General features: G+C 41.5%; 1 protein-coding gene across 1 annotated transcript in view; it reads right to left on the bottom strand.

The window, feature by feature from the left end:
- Nucleotides 1-8,151: 8,151 nt before the first annotated feature.
- CC2D2B (coiled-coil and C2 domain containing 2B) overlaps nucleotides 8,152-18,643 on the bottom strand; it is a 91,357-nt gene continuing 80,865 nt past the window's right edge. The window contains exons 30-34 of the mRNA XM_047762256.1: nucleotides 18,348-18,482; nucleotides 17,847-17,969; nucleotides 14,773-14,831; nucleotides 12,722-12,899; nucleotides 8,152-10,007 (exon numbers count right to left, since the gene is read on the bottom strand). Of these exons, the coding sequence (XP_047618212.1) occupies nucleotides 9,819-10,007; nucleotides 12,722-12,899; nucleotides 14,773-14,831; nucleotides 17,847-17,969; nucleotides 18,348-18,482 (684 nt within the window). The 3' untranslated portion in view covers nucleotides 8,152-9,818. The remainder of the gene's footprint in view (nucleotides 10,008-12,721; nucleotides 12,900-14,772; nucleotides 14,832-17,846; nucleotides 17,970-18,347; nucleotides 18,483-18,643) is intronic.

Raw genomic sequence — 18,643 nt, 5'->3', positions numbered from 1 at the left:
CCAAATCCCATTTCAAAGATGTGAACTTTGAGTTCCTTTTAGGTATTTCTCAGTGTCTGCTATCTTTCAAAACATGTGTATATTATGATTTTGATTTGTCATTTTAGGTAGATTTATTTATTTTCCTGGAAAATAAAGATTTGGGTGATTTACATTACCTTTCACACACATATTTCCTCCTCCTTCCATCTCCCTAATATATAATTTTAACACATTTTGATTATATCCATTTTCAGTTGTTTTCATTCTTAGGAGTACATGGATATAGTGTGCTATAATTATTATTTTCCTTTTTATTTACCTGATTTTTTTTTTTTTTTTTTTGCTTAGCTTTCTTCAAGTCTATATCTAGGTTTTCTACATTGTTCAATAGCTCTGTAAAATGCATCCATTCAACATTCAAAAAAGTCAAGCCTCCCAGATAATTTATTCTCCTGGACTCATCTGCCCTGACCCTTCAGCTCCAGTGGTGATGGGTTCTTTCTAGAGCTGATAACTATCTGCCTATCTTGGGTTAGATCCCTTTCTAGGGTTAGGGTTAGGGTTGGGGTTAGGGTTAGGGTTAGGATTCTATGTCCTTCTTATCCTTGGACTATATACTTCTGTAGCTTTCTGAGAAAGGGTGCCTGGGAGGCAAATCTTCAAGAACTTTTATATATAAAAATATCTTTTTTTTTTTTTTTTTTTGGCTGTACCTGCAGCTTGTGGAAGTTTCTGGGCCAGGAATCAAACACTCGCCACAGCAGCTACCCAAGTCACTGCAATGACAACACCAGATCCCTTTTTTTTTTTTTTGTCTTTTTGCTATTTCTTTGGGCCGCTCCCTCAGCATATGGAGGTTCCCAGGCTAGGGGTCGAATTGGAGCTGTAGCCACCGGCCTATGCCAGAGCCACAGCAACACGGGATCCAAGCCGCATCTGCAACCTACACCACAGCTCACGGCAACGCCAGATCGTTAACCCACTGAGCAAGGGCAGGGACCGAACCCGCAACCTCATGGTTCCTAGTCGGATTCGCTAACCACTGCGCCACGACGGGAACTCCATAACACCAGATCCTTAATCCACCCTGCCACAAGGGAACTCCCTAACTGAAAATATCTTTAATCTACCCTCACACATGGATGTTTGGTTAAGTATGAAATTCTAACCTGGAAACCATTTCCTTTCATAATTTTTCAAGTCATGCTGCAATGAGTTCTAACTTCCAGCATTGTTATTGGGAAATCTGAAGCTGTTCTGCTTCTTATTACGCTACATGAAACCTAAAACCTATTCTATCTGGATTCCTCTATTTCCTCAGTGATCTGACTTTACAGTGACTTTACAGTTTACTTTGGTGTGGGTAATTTTTCATTCATTGTTCTGGACATTCAGTGGGGTGTTTTATTCTGAGACTTAGAAACTTCAATTCTGGAGATTTCCTGGAATTTTTAAAAATAATTTGCTCTCTTCCATTTTCTCATTTCTCACTTTCTGGAACTCAGTCAGATCTTGGCTCCCCTAAGCTGATCTAAATTTCTTATTTTAGCTTGCCTATTATCCCTTTCTTTGTCCTTTTGTTCTTTTTGAAAAGTCCCACAATTTTCAATACAAATTCTTCTTTTGGATTTTTTTGGCTGGATTTTAAATTTTTTAACAATTTCCCAACAGCTCTTTCATGTTCTAGATTTAAAAAAAAACAAAAACAAAAACAGTATCCTGTTCTTGGATTGTAGATACAATATTTTCTCTTATTATTCTAAGGATGTTAATATTTTCTTTTAAATAAATTTTTCTTCTCTCTATATTCACTGTCTCTGTTTCATCATGGCTTCTTTTACTTATTTTAATCTTTGATTCACATATTAGTGAGTTTTTTCAGATATGTGGTGATCTTTGGCTGTCAGTTCAAATTTACAAGTGAAGTTTTTAAAAGGTTATTAGCATGTGTGTACATGAATAGAGCTTATTGAATGGCAGGCTTACAATAAGCATCTAGGGGTTCCCAATAGTCTCTAGATTGAGAGATCCCCCACCCTAAATTTTTTCTCCTGGATAGGTCATTTCCTTCAAGCAGAACCCTCTAATTTTCTGCCGAGGGCACAGGGAAGTGATATAAAACTGGCCAATAATGTTTGGAGGCTACATGGAGCAGCTTAAAAGGCTGTCTTCACCATACAGTACAGCATACAGACTTTCACATAATCTCTCTGATCTCAGTGGACAACGCCCTTCTCCATAGTTAAACCTCTTTAAAAGATAAAATTCCAGTTTTGTGGTATTGGTAGGTATTGGTTGCCTGGTTACAAAGGATGAGGAAGCAGTATTATGGTTAAGCTATTCCTTTGAAAAGCTGTTAACTAATCCTATTTCCTTTTTTTTTTTTGAAAATTTATTTCAATTTATTTTTATTTTGTTTAGGGCCTCACCTATGGCATATGGAAGTTCCCAGGCTAGGGGTCGAATCAGAGCTGCAGCTGACAGCCTACACCACAGCCATGGCTACATGGGATCCAAGCCTCATCTGCAACCTACACCACAGCTCACGGCAATGCCGGATCCTTTACCCCACTGATCAAGGCCAGGGATCAAACCCGAATCCTCATGGATCCTAGTCAGGTTCTTAACCCCCTGAGCCATAATGGGAATTCCCCTACTCCTCCTATTTTCAACTCACATCACATCTCTACCTCTACCATCTTTGAAGTGTCCAGGTCCTGAGTCTTTCTGAGGCTCTTGTTGATTTCCAGCAGTACCAACATCCCTGAATCGGAAGGCACTTTATTTTCAGCTTTCTTTGGTCTGGTGAATTGGTTACCATGCATTTCTCTACTTTCCAGTTTCCAAGCCTTTATTTATTGCTGTGGTCCACTTGAGAGGGAGTAGGGGTACATTCTGTGTTCAGTCTTCCATATTTCACCCAATTGAAGTTAAATTAATCATTTCCAATGAAAACCTGGCATTTCTTCCTTACAAATATATGTTGGTCTACTACTGTATTATTTTCCCACAAGCCGAGTGACTCAAAACAACAGAAATTTATTCTCTCGCAGTTCTGGAGGTGAGAAGTTTGAAATCCAGCAGTCAGTAAGCTCCTCTGAAGAATCCTTCCTTTCCTTTCCCTGTCACCTCTTGGTGGCTCCAAGCAATCCTTGCCTTGTAGCTGCATCACTCCAACCTCTCTGCCTCCCTTCTCACATGGCCTTCCTCTCTGTCTGTGTCCTCTCCTCTTATTATAAGGACACCACTCACTGGGTTTAGGGCCTACGCTACCAATATAACTTCATCTTAAATAACTATATCTGCAAAGACCCTGTTTCCAAATAAGATCACATTCTCAGGTTTTGTGTAGACACACATGTTGTGGGGGGCACTATTCGGCTCACTACAACTGCTATTCATGTCCATTCTCAACATCCTGGCCCAAGTCACCATTATCTATTACTTGGACTGGTACAATAATTTCTTGTTTTATTACCACCACTCCTATCCTTCTCCAAAATATTCATCACCTAGTAGTTGGAGTGGTCCTAAGAAGGTAAATCACACCTGTTATGAGCTTGATATGGAAGAATTCCTACATCACATTTCAAAACCACTTGAAAATAATGCAGGATGTTAAAGCTATTTTTTTTAAAGCCAGTATACGTAGACATTTATAATCCGTGATCTACAAGAAAGTATTCAAATTCTATAATGCTGTATAGGAGTTCCCATCATGGCTCAGTGGTTAATGAATCCGACTAGGAACCATGAGGTTGCAGCTTCGATCCCTGGCCTTGCTAAGTGGGTTAAGGATCTGGCGTTGCCATGAGCTGTGGTGTAGGATCTGGCATTGCTGTGGCTCTGGTGTAGGCCAGCAGCTACAGCTCTTATTAGACCCCTAGCCTGGGAACCTCCATGTGCTGTGGGTGCGGCTCCAGAAAAAAAAAAAAAAAAAAAAAAAAGACAAAATAAAATGCTGTATGATAACGTTCTACTTCTGAGTAAGATGATTGTGATGGTTAATTCTATGTGTCAGCTGACTGGTGCATCAGGTGCTTAGACATTTGGTCAAACATTATTCTGAGTGTAACTGTAAGGGTGTTTTTGGATGAGATAAACATTTGAATCAGCAGACTGATTAAAGCATATTTCTCTCTCCTACTAGAATCTATTTTTATTTGCAACATTTCTGACACTAAATTGTGGGAGTTTTTCCTCACATTGACCAATTTACTAACTCTCTACCTACTGAGTGTCCTACAATTCAACTCAATTCTGACACAATTTACCTGCAATTAATATCAGATTCCAAAAGTTAAGGGCTCGGTCCCGCAAGACTACCTGGACTTGAGACACGAATCTCCTGTACTACTTTCTGATTGACCAGCTCAAAATCAAGGTTTCCCATGACCCTCACCTCAGGTTTGATAACGTGCTCACAGAACTCAGGAAAACTCTTTACTTATCATTACTGGCTTATTATAAAGCCAGGTGGAAAAGGTGCACAGAGCAAGGTACAGGGAAGGGCATGAAGCTACCCTGCCCTCTCAGGCATGCCTTCCACGCTTTCTCACTCTTCTACATCTTGATGTGTTCACCAACCTGGAAACTCTCTGAAATTTATTGTTTGGGGGTTTTATGGCATGGCTGATTGAGTCAATGGCCATGTAAGCCCCAACCTCTCACCTCCCTGACAGAGGTCAGGGAATAGGGCTGAGTGTTTCAACCCTCTAAATACACAGTTGATTCCAGCCCCCATCCTGATGCTATCTAGGGGCCCACCAAAAGTTACTTTATTGGCATAACCTCAGGTATATGCTTGAAAGGGGCTTATGAATGTCAAAAGATACTCCTCTCAATCCTATCGCTCAGGAAATTCCATGGGTTTTAGAAGCTCTTATGTCAAGAACTGGGACAAAGATCAAATATATACTTATTGTATCAGAATATCACACCTGCCTTTGTGGGTGGCCCTCATTCAATCAGGTGAAGGCTTGAATACAATAAAAAAGCTGACCCTCCTGTGAATGAGAGGAAACTTCTCCTGCCTGACTGCTTATGAGCTGGGACATAGATCTTTTTCAGCCTTCAGATTCAAACAGAAACACTGGCACTTTGTGGGTCTTGAGTCCAGTGGCTTTCAGACTGGATCTTACACCATCGGCTCTCTGGGTCTCCAGCTTGCCGACTGCAGATCTTGGGATCTCTCAGCCTTTATTATTGCATGAGATAGTTCTTTGTATTAAATATACGTATGGCATAAAGGCAGAAGGGTAAAGAAATATAAATGGTGGTAACAGTTCTACAATCACTTAAAGTGGTAAAAAATAGATTCTGATTAGACTATGAAAGGTTAAGTGTATATAGTATAATCCCCAAAGAAACCTTTAAAAGTACATATGAAAAATATAGTAAAAATATGATAGATATATTAAAATGAAATACTAAGAAGTATTCATATAACCTAACAGTATAGGAAAGAGAAAACAGGGGAACAAAAACAGAGGGAACAAATGGAAGACAAATAATAAAATGGTATACCTAATTGCAAACATAAGTAATTATATTAGGTATAAATAGTATAAATATACCATTTAAAAAAGACATTGTTGGAGGGCATTAAAAAAAGAAAACATAACCCAACTGCATGTTAAGAAACTCTCTTTAAGCATCATTATATAGATACGTTAAAAATAAAAAGATGAAAATATACATTACCTGGTATATACAAATACATTATAAATTACCTGCATATATAAATATACAGGTGAACACTAATCTAAAGAAAGCTGGAGTGGCTATATAAACATCAGACAAAAATAGACTTCAGAGCAAAGGAAACTGCTAAGGATAAAGAGGAACACTGCACAATGATAAAAGGGTTAATTCATTAAGAAGACCTAAGTTCTAAATCTGTGTGTATCTAATGGCAGCATTTCAAAACACATGGAGCAAAACCTGACAGAAGTAAAAGAAGAAACAAACAAACCCATAATTACAGGTGAAACTGCAATAGTCCTCTCTAAGTGATAGCATTAATCCTAGAAAAACAGCAAGGGTATGAAAAACTAAACAACACTTTGACCAAGTGGATCAAAAGTCACTCTCATTGGTAGGAGAATGGTTGAATAAATGGTAATAAATAATATTCAGAACTAGGGCTGTTACATACTATACAACTCCAGGGGTCCTCGCACATATATTATGAGTTGTGCGGCACCAAACTGCTTAAATGCTTGTAGTAGTCCTGCCCATGCTTTAGAATAATATGGATCCTTTAAGAATGCATTAGTTCACTTGGAGTATTCTCACAATTTTTGAAGAAGGAAAACTACATAAAGAAAAGCATAGATAATGTGGTCCCATTTTTATGAAATAAAGAGGAGCATATGCATATATGTTTATGTGAGAATGTTGGTGAGTGGAAGCATACAAGGTTGGTAAGGGGGTGGGTGGAGTAAACACTGTGGGTGGAGGAGCAGAGAACAGTGGGACAGGGACCCAAGCAAAAAAGGAAAAGAAAAATAAAACTTGCATTTACAAATATGATCATTTTTTATGCACAAGTAATGAGTAGCACTAAAAATAATGTTAAAATATTCTCAAATATAAAAAGGAAAAATGCTACTTTTTTCAGGTACTTAAAACCTTCCAATGATTTGCTATTGTACCTTAAATAAAATATGAACTCTCTACCATGACCTATATGATCTGGTCCTGGTCTACCTCTCCAACTTTATGTGCTACTCCCCTTCCCTCCCCCCCCCCCGTAAGTCTCTTTCTGGACTAGAGGCCTTGGTAATTAGTCTCTACTGCCTGAAACTCTTTTGCCACAGGTCTTTGCATGACTGGCTCTCTCTCAGTTGTGGTAGCCACAGAGGCCTCGCCAAATAGCCATCCTCCTCTACTTGCTCACCAAAAGAGCATTGATTTTATTGGGAGGGCAATACATCCACTTAAAAATACTTGACCACCACCCTCTCTTGTGGCCAGGAGTGAGGTAATTCTGGCCAACGGGATATAAGTAGAAGTTACTGGGCACACCTCCTGGGAAGCTTTTTAAAAGAACTAAACCAGCTGCATCTTCCACTTCCTCCTTCCCTTTCTGCATTTTCTTGCCATGAAAATGACTGAGAAGCTACAGCATCTGTGGTTCCCACATCAGCCGTCTCAGTATCACCTGGGAACTTGTTGTAACTGCAAATGATCAGGCCGCACCCCAGATCCCACTGAATCAGTAATTCTGAGGGTAGGACCTGGTAATCTGTGTTTCAACAAACTCGTCAGGTGATTCTTATGCATGCTGAAGTTTGAGAGCCACTGAGAAAGAGCACAGGAGTCTCCTTAGAGACAGTGAAGAAAATGAATGAAGACCAGTACACTTTTGACATCAGGGAGCTACTGCACCAGAGCTGGGCTGCCCTCTCTGGACTTGGCCATTATGTCATTCCTATTTGGTCATGCTACTGTGATGAGGTTTCTGTTACATGCAACTGAATGCAATTCTAATTAATAAATCATCTTTTAAATCTCAGCGCAAACATGATCTCTACAGAGAGGTCTTCGCTGGCTACTCTGCTTATATCCTCCATCCCTACTGAATTCCTTCTCCGTCATACCAACTTTTTGTTTACTTTATAGCACTCATCACACCCTGAAATTATCTCACTCACTTACTGTTTATTTGCTTAGGAGCTGTTCCCCTTGTAAGAATGTAAACTTCACAGGGTAGGACCTTTTTCTTTTCACCCCTGTCCTCCAGCACATACTGAAGTGTGTGGTACATAATGGATGCTCTATAATTATTTGTGGACTGATTTAAAGAATTTTAAAATGATATGTTACATTTAATATCATATATTTTTAAAACAGACAAATGAGGAATTCCCACTGTGGCTAAGGACCCGACACTATCACTGTGAGGATTCAGGTTCGAGCCCTGGCCTCGCTCAGTGCGTTAAGGATCTGGCATTGCTGAGCTGAGTGTAGGCCTCAACTGCAGCTCCAATGCAACCCCTCAGCCCTGGAACTTCCATATGCCACAGGTGTGCTTATAAAACAAAATACCCCCCCCCCCCGCAAAAAAACCAATCAAATATGATAAAAGGGTCATTACAGACAATTACATAATTTTTAGGAAAAACTTTTAGTTGAGGAACACATCAACATAAAAAATGGATATAATATAGACTATAATACACTTGCCTATGAAGATTTTTCTCCTTACTCTTAAAGTGGCCTATCAATTCTAAAACCATAAATGGCTAACAAAATAGCGACATAAACATTCAATGTATCATAGAAATGAACTGCATGAATTCGGCATTTCTTTGCCAAACTTGTCTTTCCACAGCTACCATTTTGTGCTACCCCAATCAATGTGGGAGACTTGTTGGTAACAAAACTTCACAGAGCATTTAAACACATTCAAATAAAAGCAAAAATTCTGATCAGTTTTCTGATACATGCCAGAAGACACACATAATTAGGTTTTAACTTTTGAGCAAAACATTCTCCTCACCCACATCCCGACTCTCGCTACTCTTCTAGCAATCTTGAGTTTGGCCCAAGACTAACATCACTGCAAATAAATGAGGTCTTCTCTGGCACCAGCTTACTCAGGTATATTGAGGGAGGAGATGCAGATTGAGGGTTCCCTGAGGATGAATTTGGGGTCTCTGCTCTCTGCTTGCTGGGGTGACTCAAGCCCTGGAGCTCCTGCAATGAGAGCAGTGAAGCCTCTTTTTCTTACTTTTACCTCATATAAAGTGTTCCCATCAATCTTTAGAAATCTGTACCTTTTGATTTAAAAAATAAGGTGTTATGTACCATGAATAAACTGTATGAATACTTTTCTCAATGTAGCACAGAACAATCAAATACAGCAAAGTACAGGGATTCTTAGATCCCTGCCCACTCTTTCTTGAGGACCCAGATGGGTCTCCCTGGGGCCAACATTGTGAAAGAAAAGCAGCAGAAAAGCGCCAGGGGCAGAGTGGAGGGCTGCTCATTAAGAAACAAAGGAACTCTAAGATTCAATAAGACCATTTTCTCCATTTCTCACAGAACCAGGAAAGCATTTAGGTAGTGTTTCCTGTGAGTCTCTTCCAAATACTCGGAGCTGAAAGGACTTCAGATCAGTAGCATCTCAAGAGAAAACTTTTGAGCAGGCTCCAGAAGCTGACCTCAGTCCTCAGCCCAACATGACAGATTTTCCTCTTGTTTCTCGCCACTGAAATAATCTTTTATTTCCTAAGAGGCAGTGACCTTAGGTTTCTATCTGAATAATTTCTGCCAGGAATTCCATCAGAACCCGCATCCAATGTACCAGCCTCATTTTGGTAAAAACAACATTATAAGACAAGGTTTTCACTCTTAACAGGTAAAGAGAATTTCCTGGGGAGCTTGTTTAAAATAACATCAGTTCTGGAGCTGCACTCTCAGAGATCCTGGTTCAGTAGGTACTGGGTGAGATGTGGGAATATGCATTTTTAAGTAAGGCTTTCCAGGTGATTTTTGATGGACGTGGTGTGGGACCCCCAGTTTGAGTAACACTGGCTTTAGAGAGAGGCCAGAATTGCTTCTTTCCCAGAAGAAGACCTACATAGACAGTGACCCAAGGTGCCAGACTTCCCCAAAGAGTCCTCCTTGAAGAGGTCTCCTGTGAGGAGGCCTGAGTCTTGTCCTGAAAGACTCACGGAGTGAGTCTCCATCGTATTCAACTAAGTGAACCAAAAATTGGATTCACGCTGATCTGCACTTGAGGATGAACAGAAAAATCCCAATTACCAGGGAAGTTTTGACTTCTGCTGGGGGCCATGAACAATCTTCTCCTTTTCTCTTCTTCCTTTTCACTGACGTTGAGCTAATGAAGCCAAATAGACCCATACAGACAATATGTTGTTTGGGTATGGATGAATGTACACAGCTAGAGCAAATTCTGTCTGTGGAAATTCAGAGGAATGAATTCCAGTTTGATACACAGTATCAATAACTGACTGTACATCAGTGTATGGCATCTGGATAGGAAATCCTGTGACCTGGACCAAAGACAGAATAACAAGGAAACCCATATTACAATTGTGTAGGTGATCAGGAATTACTACATGCAAAGAGATTACAGAAGCCTCAAAGAGATAGTAGTCATAGAACAATAATAATAGTTATCATTTCAGAGTTCCTGTCATGGCTCAGTGGTTAATGAGTATCCATGAGGACGCAAGTTCCATCCCTGTCCTCACTCAGTGGGTTGGGGACCCAGCGTTGCCATGGGCTGTCGTGTAGGTTGCAGACATGGCTCCATTCAGCATTGCTGTGGCTGTGGTGTAGGCTGGCAGCTGCAGCTCCGATTCGACCCCTAGCCTGGCAACCTCCATGTGCCATGGGTGCAGCCCTAAAAGATTAAAAAAAAAAAAGACAGTTATAATTTCATGGGTGTTTACTATGTTCTAGGTACAGCGCTAAATACTTCACAAACATATTTAATCCTCTGACAACCCTAGGAGGTAGTTTTTGCTATAATCCCCACTTTGCAGAGAGAGGAGCAAAGCCAGGTCGGTCTAATGCCAGAGTCTGGACACATTACAGTCTATGTACTTGCACCCTCACTAAAAAAGCAAACTGCCAACAGGGAAATTTCTTGGTCCTATAAATGAGGGTTTAAAGTGAGCATTTTGGAAGAGTTTATTTAACATTGATTCAGTTTATATTTATTGATAACTGTATGACAGGATCAAAGGGTAAGGACCATAGTCCCATTAAAATTACCTATTTAAGAATATACAAATGACTATCATAAGCCTCTTTCAAACCTTAGACTGCTTAACTTAGGAGGCTTTTCCTGGTCTTTAAATCTGTTTTCTGTGCTCTTCACATGTGGTTGCACAGTATACTGTCCTTCCTTAGCTTACTTAACAAAATGTATTGCAATTACATGTTTTCTGGTTTGTCTTTATTTTTCTTTTCTTTATTTTTATTTTATTTTATTTTTTTGTCTTTTTAGGGCCACAACACAGCATATGGAGGTTCCCAGGCTAGGGGTCGAATCAGGAGCTGTAGCCACCAGCCTAAACCACAGCCACAGCAACACTAGATCCAAGCTGCATCTGCAACCTACACCACAGCTCACAGCAACGCCAGATCCTTTAACCCACTGAGCAAGGCCAGGGATCGAATCCACATCCTCATGGATGCTAGTCAGATTCATTTCCACTGAGCCATGCCAGGAAGTCCTGGTCTGTCTTTCTAGCTAGCCAATAGTCTCTGTAAATGCTCCACTGTACCTGTTTTGTTTACTGTCATAACCCCAGTGTCTAGCACAAGCCTGCCATGTAGAATACAAACAATAATTAACATTTACTAAATACTTGTTAAGTGCTGGTGCTATGGTAAGTATTAGCTCATTTCATCTCACCACAAGCACAAAAAACATAACTATTTTTACCAATGGGGTAGAAAGTATAGAGAAGTTAGGTAACTTGGTCAAAGTTGGTGAGTGGTTCAGCTAAGATTTGAACCCAAGCTTGCAGGATTTAGTCCAGGTTTATGAATGTATGTTATTAAACAGTAAATAATTCTACAAAGGAACGCCAAGTTTTAAATCTTGGCTTATAGTTAACTATGATTCGCTTATTTACCTCCTAATTCTATTTTTTTAAAAAAAGCAAAACCAAATAACTTCCTCCCTGTTCATGAATGCATAGTACCCGCAGAGCCTTCTTTGGCAGCCTAAGAGCCAATTCCCAACAGATTTCTTCCTTGCTTCTCTCAGAGGGTTTCCCTATGAAACTTCTACTCCTTGGGTTAGTAGAGGGAAGAGGATGGGGCTTCCAAAAACCAGTTCATAGGGAAGAGGAGGTGAGAAGATTCCCAGAACCGAGGATGTAACAGGGGAAGAAAAGAAGGACTTAAACAAGACCCCAAATGCCTGGCCTCCATGTTTGATCACGCCCTTGTTGAGCTTGGGATGCCTTTTAACCATCTAGCATGATGTCAAATGTGTTGGTGAATATATGGGAGGAGTTCAGGAGAGAAGCCCAGGCTGGATGTACACCTTTGAGAATAATCTGCATATAGAAAATAGTAAAGCTTGCCTGGAGTTCTCTTGCCCAGAACCAAGGACAGGGAATCTGTTCTGTTACTATCATCTAGAGATTATTTCTTAGTTTCTTAGTTGCAGGTGGTTTCCATTTGGGCCTCTCTTTCCAAAGTTTGTGGTTTATGAATCATAAAACATAACCACTGATTCCAAGAAAATGTCATGAAACATGGTCATGGTTCTAGCTGCTCATTACATTAGAAATTTCTCAGTCTGTAAGTGACTGCATTTTAATACCACAGCATGTATCATGTAGAGTCAAGATCGGAGTTCCCGTCGTGGCGCAGTGGTTAACGAATCCGACTAGGAACCATGAGGTTGCGGGTTCGGTCCCTGCCATTGCTCAGTGGGTTAACGATCCGGCGTTGCCGTGAGCTGTGGTGTGGGTTGCAGACGCGGCTTGGATCCTGCATTGCTGTGGCTCTGGCGTAGGCCAGTGGCTACAGCTCCGATTCGACCCCTAGCCTGGGAACCTCCATATGCCGCGGGAGCGCCCCAAGAAATAGAAACAACAACAACAACAACAACAATAACAACAACAAAAGACAAAAAAAAAAAAGATAAAAGGCATTTCAGGGATATTTAAGATTACTATCATTTGGTAATTAACAACATAGATAAAATGAATGTCATTAATGCCTTAAATCATATACAAACCCAATAGAATTGTAATAGTCTTTCAAATTCACTCTCTTCTTCAGACGAAACAAAGCTTCCGGAGCCAAGTTCTAGTTTAGGAAGGATTTTTCGTAAAATAAAAGTACATTGTCTATTCCAACGTGTTGGCTGTTTAGGTCGCCATTCCATTATTTTACATTTCAGAGTTCTTTCAATCCTAAAGTAAGAATGCAAAGATTATTTTATGATAAATTACAGCTCATTTAATAAGTGTGAAAAAAGTTTTGTCACTTTTACTCAAGTATGAGACTGAGACTTTTTTGATTTAGGAGAAAACCAGATCTCTTTGGCTCGGGATATCTGGCATCCTTCACATTAATCAAGTTCGGAAGAAAGCAGGCTCTTGCCTGGCCTGAGAAAGCAAGGAGCTTCCCAGGGTAGCCAGAAATTACCTCTCCAAGGCACATCTGTTTCCCAATTATCTGTTTGTAGACAGCTGCCTACTGGTTGTGATTTGCCTACCATCTAATTACTGGTTTGACATTCCTATTCTCCAGGCCCTCCTATGACATAGGACACTGTGCTTCCAAGAAATGCCTTTATAAAATTTCAGACATCTGGTCTGGGGTAATGTTAGCAGGAATGGGTTTATTAGATCAGTTAATTCAGCAAGCAGCATTGAGAGAATATGAGGCACTGCACTGATCAGTATGATGACCAGTTTCCTAACTAGCATGAATGCTCTGCTCCACTAAGGCAGGAAGTTTTCCCTATATGCCCAACCTCTGAAACACAGTCTGGTGAAGAACTGTTTCTGGGAGTGGAGAAAATGGAGCACAATGCAGGTTGGCTCATGGGGCCCTCCTGGGAAGCCTCTCCCCTGGGTGGAACCACTGTCTCCTGTGCCAGAGAAGAAGCTGCTGGGGGTCTCCTCATGGCTGAGTCTATAGAGAAACTAAGTAGTTTCAAGTTTGCAGGGAGTCTCAGTCCTGGCTATAACATCAGAATCACCTGTAGGACTTTGTTGTTGTTTTTTTTAGGGCCGCATCCGTGGCACATGGAGGTTCCCAGACTAGGGGTCAAATAGGAGCTACAACTGCCAGCCACAGCCACAGCCACAGCAACACAGGATCCAAGCTGCATCTGTGACCTACACCGCAGCTCACGGCAACACCAGATCCTTAACCCACTGAGCAAGGCCGGGGATTGAATCCACAACCTCATGGTTCCCAGTCAGATTTGTTTTCCCTATGCTACGATGGGAACGCCTACCTGTAGGGCTTTAATAAAGTGTTTCACTATCTTCCAGACAGTGATTCAAAAGGTCTGGTCTGGGACTCTGGCACCTGTGTTTTTAAAGAGTTCTAGAAGCAATTCTGATGAAAACCTCAAGTTGGGAACCATTTCCCTAGTGCATTCTTCCTTTTTTGTTAAGAACTGCAGAAGGAGGGGCGTAAGAGGTGGGGCTTGTGTGCTAGTGAGAGAAGGGAGTGGCGAAATGATTTTTGTCATATTCTGTTTTGACTCGGTGGTGGTGGCTTACACGCCAGCCTGCTGTATCAGCATGAGTTCAGTGGAGGTGTATCTAGAAGTTCCTGACACATCTGGAGTAGGAGTGAGGTCTGATGCAAAGGTTGTGACCCTCTGGGCTCAACTGAACAACTCCTCAGGGCACCTGTGTGTGTGTGTGTGTGTGTGTGTGTGTGTTTGGGAGGCGGGTGCCTAGGAGGGACAGTACCAATGCTTCCACCACCCAGCTTGGATGTTTTCACCACATCCCAGGGTGTGGGCCATTTACCTTCATGTCCTTTCAGGAAGTGTTAGCTACTGCATTATTATTACTATAGGCTCAACAATGTTTTCCAGAGGCAGCCTCATGAACTTGGCCTGTTTTTTCAAGCAGTGTCATGGATGGCAGAGTACCAAGAGACAGACAATTCAATGGAGGTGACCATTGTACTCTCCATTTCAGGCTTCTGTTGCTGAATCAAATACATATTTTGAGAGACTGGGCTAGAGGACTGAAGGGTGGCTGAATGAGAGTTTAGGGAGAAAACATGATAACATAATATATAAATAAAAGATCATACCTGTTCTTCAGATCTTCTACCATGCCTTTATCAGTATCAGAATAAATTATTGCTTCAGGCTGAAATACAGACAATTAAAAGTTAGAAAAGATTCTAGGGAGACTGTTTTTACATGAGTCACCCCATGGAGTGCTAATTATACTGAGAGGAACCTAAACCAGTCTCGTGTGGCAAAGACACTCAATAGCAGAGGCACAAAGACAACACAGCTCATGGTCTTTTTTTTTTTTGTCTTTTGTCTTTATAGGGCCGCACCCGCGGCATATGGAGGTTCCCAGGCTAGGGGTCCAATTGGAGCTGTTGCCACAGCCACAGCAACACCAGATCTGAGCCACATCTGCGACCTACACCACAACTCTTGGCAACGTCAGATCCTTAACCCACCGAGCGAGGCCTAGGATCAAACCCGTAACCTCATGCTTCCTAGTGGGATTTGTTTCTACTGCGCCACGACAGGAGCTCCGAGCTCACAGTCTTTCCTTTGATTTTAATACTACTTCACCAGGACATGGGAGGGGGAATGGATTTACAAGACATTCTTCATGGAGAAGACAGATCTGCTGTCCCCGTTTGTTTATTCAAACAAGCATCTGACATGCTTATTGATTCTACCAGGTAATCTTTGGGAGCTGCACTGGCTCTTCCACTTATAAACTGTGACCTTGGTAAAGTCACTTAACCTCTTTGGGTCTCAGTTACTACATCTTTAAAAGAGGGACAATAATTGTACCTACTTGCCTGGGGTCATGCAAAGATTTCAAAATAAAGTAATGCATGTAAATCCTGGAACATATTGCTCAACAAAGATCAGATATTGTTATTACTACTCTTATAACATGCTTTATTATCTTACATCTTCGATTATTTGTTTCTTTCTGCTGGCAGGAGCAAGTCCTCTGTGTTCGCATGTATGCATGTGCGCATGCACGCACGCACGTGTGCACACACGCACACACGAGTTTCAATCTCCCCAGTCTCCAAGCCTTTGCGCCAGGCCCCCCAGCAACAGCAAAAAGCAATGCTCTCCCGTGTTGCCCCAGGTCTCCCCCCCGCAACAGGATTTTCTGGGAGAAGGAGGGGACTTGTCTAAGCCACTCCCATCCCTCCCCTCCCTGCAGCGTTCACACAGACACAAGAGCGGATTTAGACAGTTTTTTCTATGCATATTTCTGAGCTGAGAACTAGAGGAGCTGTAAAGACAGGGAAAGATGTTTCCCCTCACAAGTGGAATGAAGGTTGTACAAAAAGGAGGAAACATCTGCCAGGCCTCTAGGTCTTAGAATATTTCAGGAGGGGTGTGAGGAAGCTCCATCTGTCAGGTGATGATATAAGCCAGTGGTTCCCAAAACGTGGTTCCCAGGCCAGCAACCTCAGATCCACCGAATCAGAAAACTCTGAGAAGGCCCAACAATCGTTTTTTCAACAAGCCCTCCAGAGGGTTCCGATGCCTGCCATGGTTGGAGAACCAAGAGAACAGGCTCAGGCAGAGGGACTGTCCCCACAGTAGAACATGGCAGGAGATGAGAGACACTGGAGAAAGGGAAGTATATACTGCAGCACATCCTGCAGGGGCCACCAACTAGCCAAGACACGACACATAAACTGAATTCCCCAATTGCTGCCCCTAACAGGAGTCTGCCTGCCAAAGCCCTCCCCTGCACTGCTATCTGAGCTACTCTTGTGGGTTAGCTAGGCCACCTTCAAGCCTGAAAAAGAGGCCTGGGTTATGCTGACTTGATAAATTTATGGGGTGTTAGTAGATTTTTTTCAGGCAAAAAAACCCCCCACCTCACATCCTTTAAAACATCAAGAGGATATCCCTGTTAATACCATTTCTGAATACCCACATTCTCATCATACACACTCAAATTTGCATTCTCAATTGTGATTAAGGAAAAAAACAGTGTTCACTATAGACAGAGGTTTATTCTGGCACATGTGAGCCAAGGCAGAAGATCAAGGGCCATTAGGCCATAGGAACAAAATCAATAGAGACACAAGTCAAATGAAACTATGGCTTTTATAATTATATATTCAACTTGGCAAAAGATTTGGTTTCCACCCTCAATCAGAGTGGTTTTTAAAAACACAATTTTGATCCTGGAAGCCCTTGCCTTGGTGATGTCGACTTCTGATTGCCTTGGGGATAAAGGCTCAATTCCTTACCAGGACCCTGTCACCCCTAAGCTCATTTCTGCTCACTCCCTGGCAGCAGTCACGCTGGCCTTTCAGCTCCTTGACTGACATCTTGCCACTGTAAGTCTTCATGCCTGCTTTTTTTTTCACTCTGTCCCAACCATTTTCTTCCCTGATTTTCATCTAGACCAGCTCCTGCTCACCCTTCCTCACCCCTGGTCATTACTTTTTCCCCAGGAAGCCTCTGCAACTTCCCTCCCTCTCAGGTCTCCTGCTCTGTGCTCCCCAAAGCACATTTGTTTCTTCCATAGTGGCATTTATCACTCTGTACCGCAGGAGCTTGAGTCTGCAGCTTTGTTTTCCCATCTTCTCTCAAGAGTAGCAAAACAGGGGAGCCCCCTCGCAGTCCCTGGCTTCATAAAGGGAGACTGGCTCTGGTTCTCTGGACTTCATGAAGAATTTTCAGGTCTTGCTTGCCATCCTCTTTGGGCCCCACTCGCTGCTAGTGTCTCTGTCCTCCTTCTATTCCATGAGATAACGACCATGGTTTGGATTCCAGATAAGCCTTTTGTTTTTCAGTTTTTATACTTTATCATGGCCATGGATATGGAGTAGAAAGTCTAAGTCAAAGTAAGAACTTAATTCTTAATTCATCTTAACATAATTTTTATTTCACGATGAACATTTAAAAATGTTTAATTTAAAACCTAAATTCATATTTAAGATGATACCTTTTCCTCAATTCCTCTTTTCTGTAAGTAGAAGAATTAGAGTAGCCTAAACTCAGGCTGGATGGCAGAGAAAACTAGGCTTTATTAGTATTGCTAAACAATTCAATAAGCAATCATCTATGTAAACATCACAAGAGCTCTCCCAATGCCTAAGCTTAGAACCAATGGTAAGATTCATAGACATACACCTGGAAAAATATGACTCACCTGTATGCTTTGTGCTTTTGGCCCTTGGTAATTTTTTGGAAGCAGCTGTTTCCAGAAACTTTCCTTTGAATAGTCAAAATATACAGCCATTGGTGAATTATTTTGCTGAATATTAAACCAGACCTATTAAAACATTAACATAAAATTAGTAAAACTATACGGTTCCATGGAAGTACAAAGCCCACAGCTGGTCAAGATGGAGCAAAAGTTTACAGTCCTACTACCCAGTGAAGTGGCAGAAGCCAAGGATGGCTTGGAGGCAGGAGGTAGGAAACACTAGACTGCTCACTGGTTCTCAACCTTGGAGGCACAGCAGAATCACCTCAGGGAGATCTGGGGGTAAAGGGGTTTCCCTAGCCCCACACCCCGGGGGTTCTAACTGAACATATATATTTTCTTCAAAGTTTCCACACTATTCTGCTGTGCAGTCAGAGCAGAGGATCACTGGTTTGAGTCTTGAGGAGGTAACTCAAAATAAGACACTTCCTTCCATATACTTACATTTTCACCATCAAACAAACAGTCTACACTTTGTAAGGGACAAAATGGGTCAAACTGCTTGTGACATTGCCCAGTTAATGGATTCCAAAGCAAATATTTATCAGTTTCTTGAGTTAATACATAAGCCACATGTCCCTGTATGAGGAAAGAGTTAAAGTCATTTTTGGTGGGTGACTGATTTAACTCATTTTTGTATGTGGAAGTAACAGTATAAATGAATGGTGGAGTTCCTGTTGTGGCTCAGTGGGTTACGAACCCAACTCGTATCCATGAGGATGCAGGTTTGATCCCTGGCC

The sequence above is a fragment of the Phacochoerus africanus genome, chromosome 15 (genome assembly GCF_016906955.1).
Source record: "Phacochoerus africanus isolate WHEZ1 chromosome 15, ROS_Pafr_v1, whole genome shotgun sequence".
Taxonomy (NCBI): Eukaryota; Metazoa; Chordata; class Mammalia; order Artiodactyla; family Suidae; genus Phacochoerus; species Phacochoerus africanus.
The sequence above is the reverse complement of the archived record's forward strand: the minus strand, read 5'-3'. Positions and strand labels throughout refer to the sequence as shown.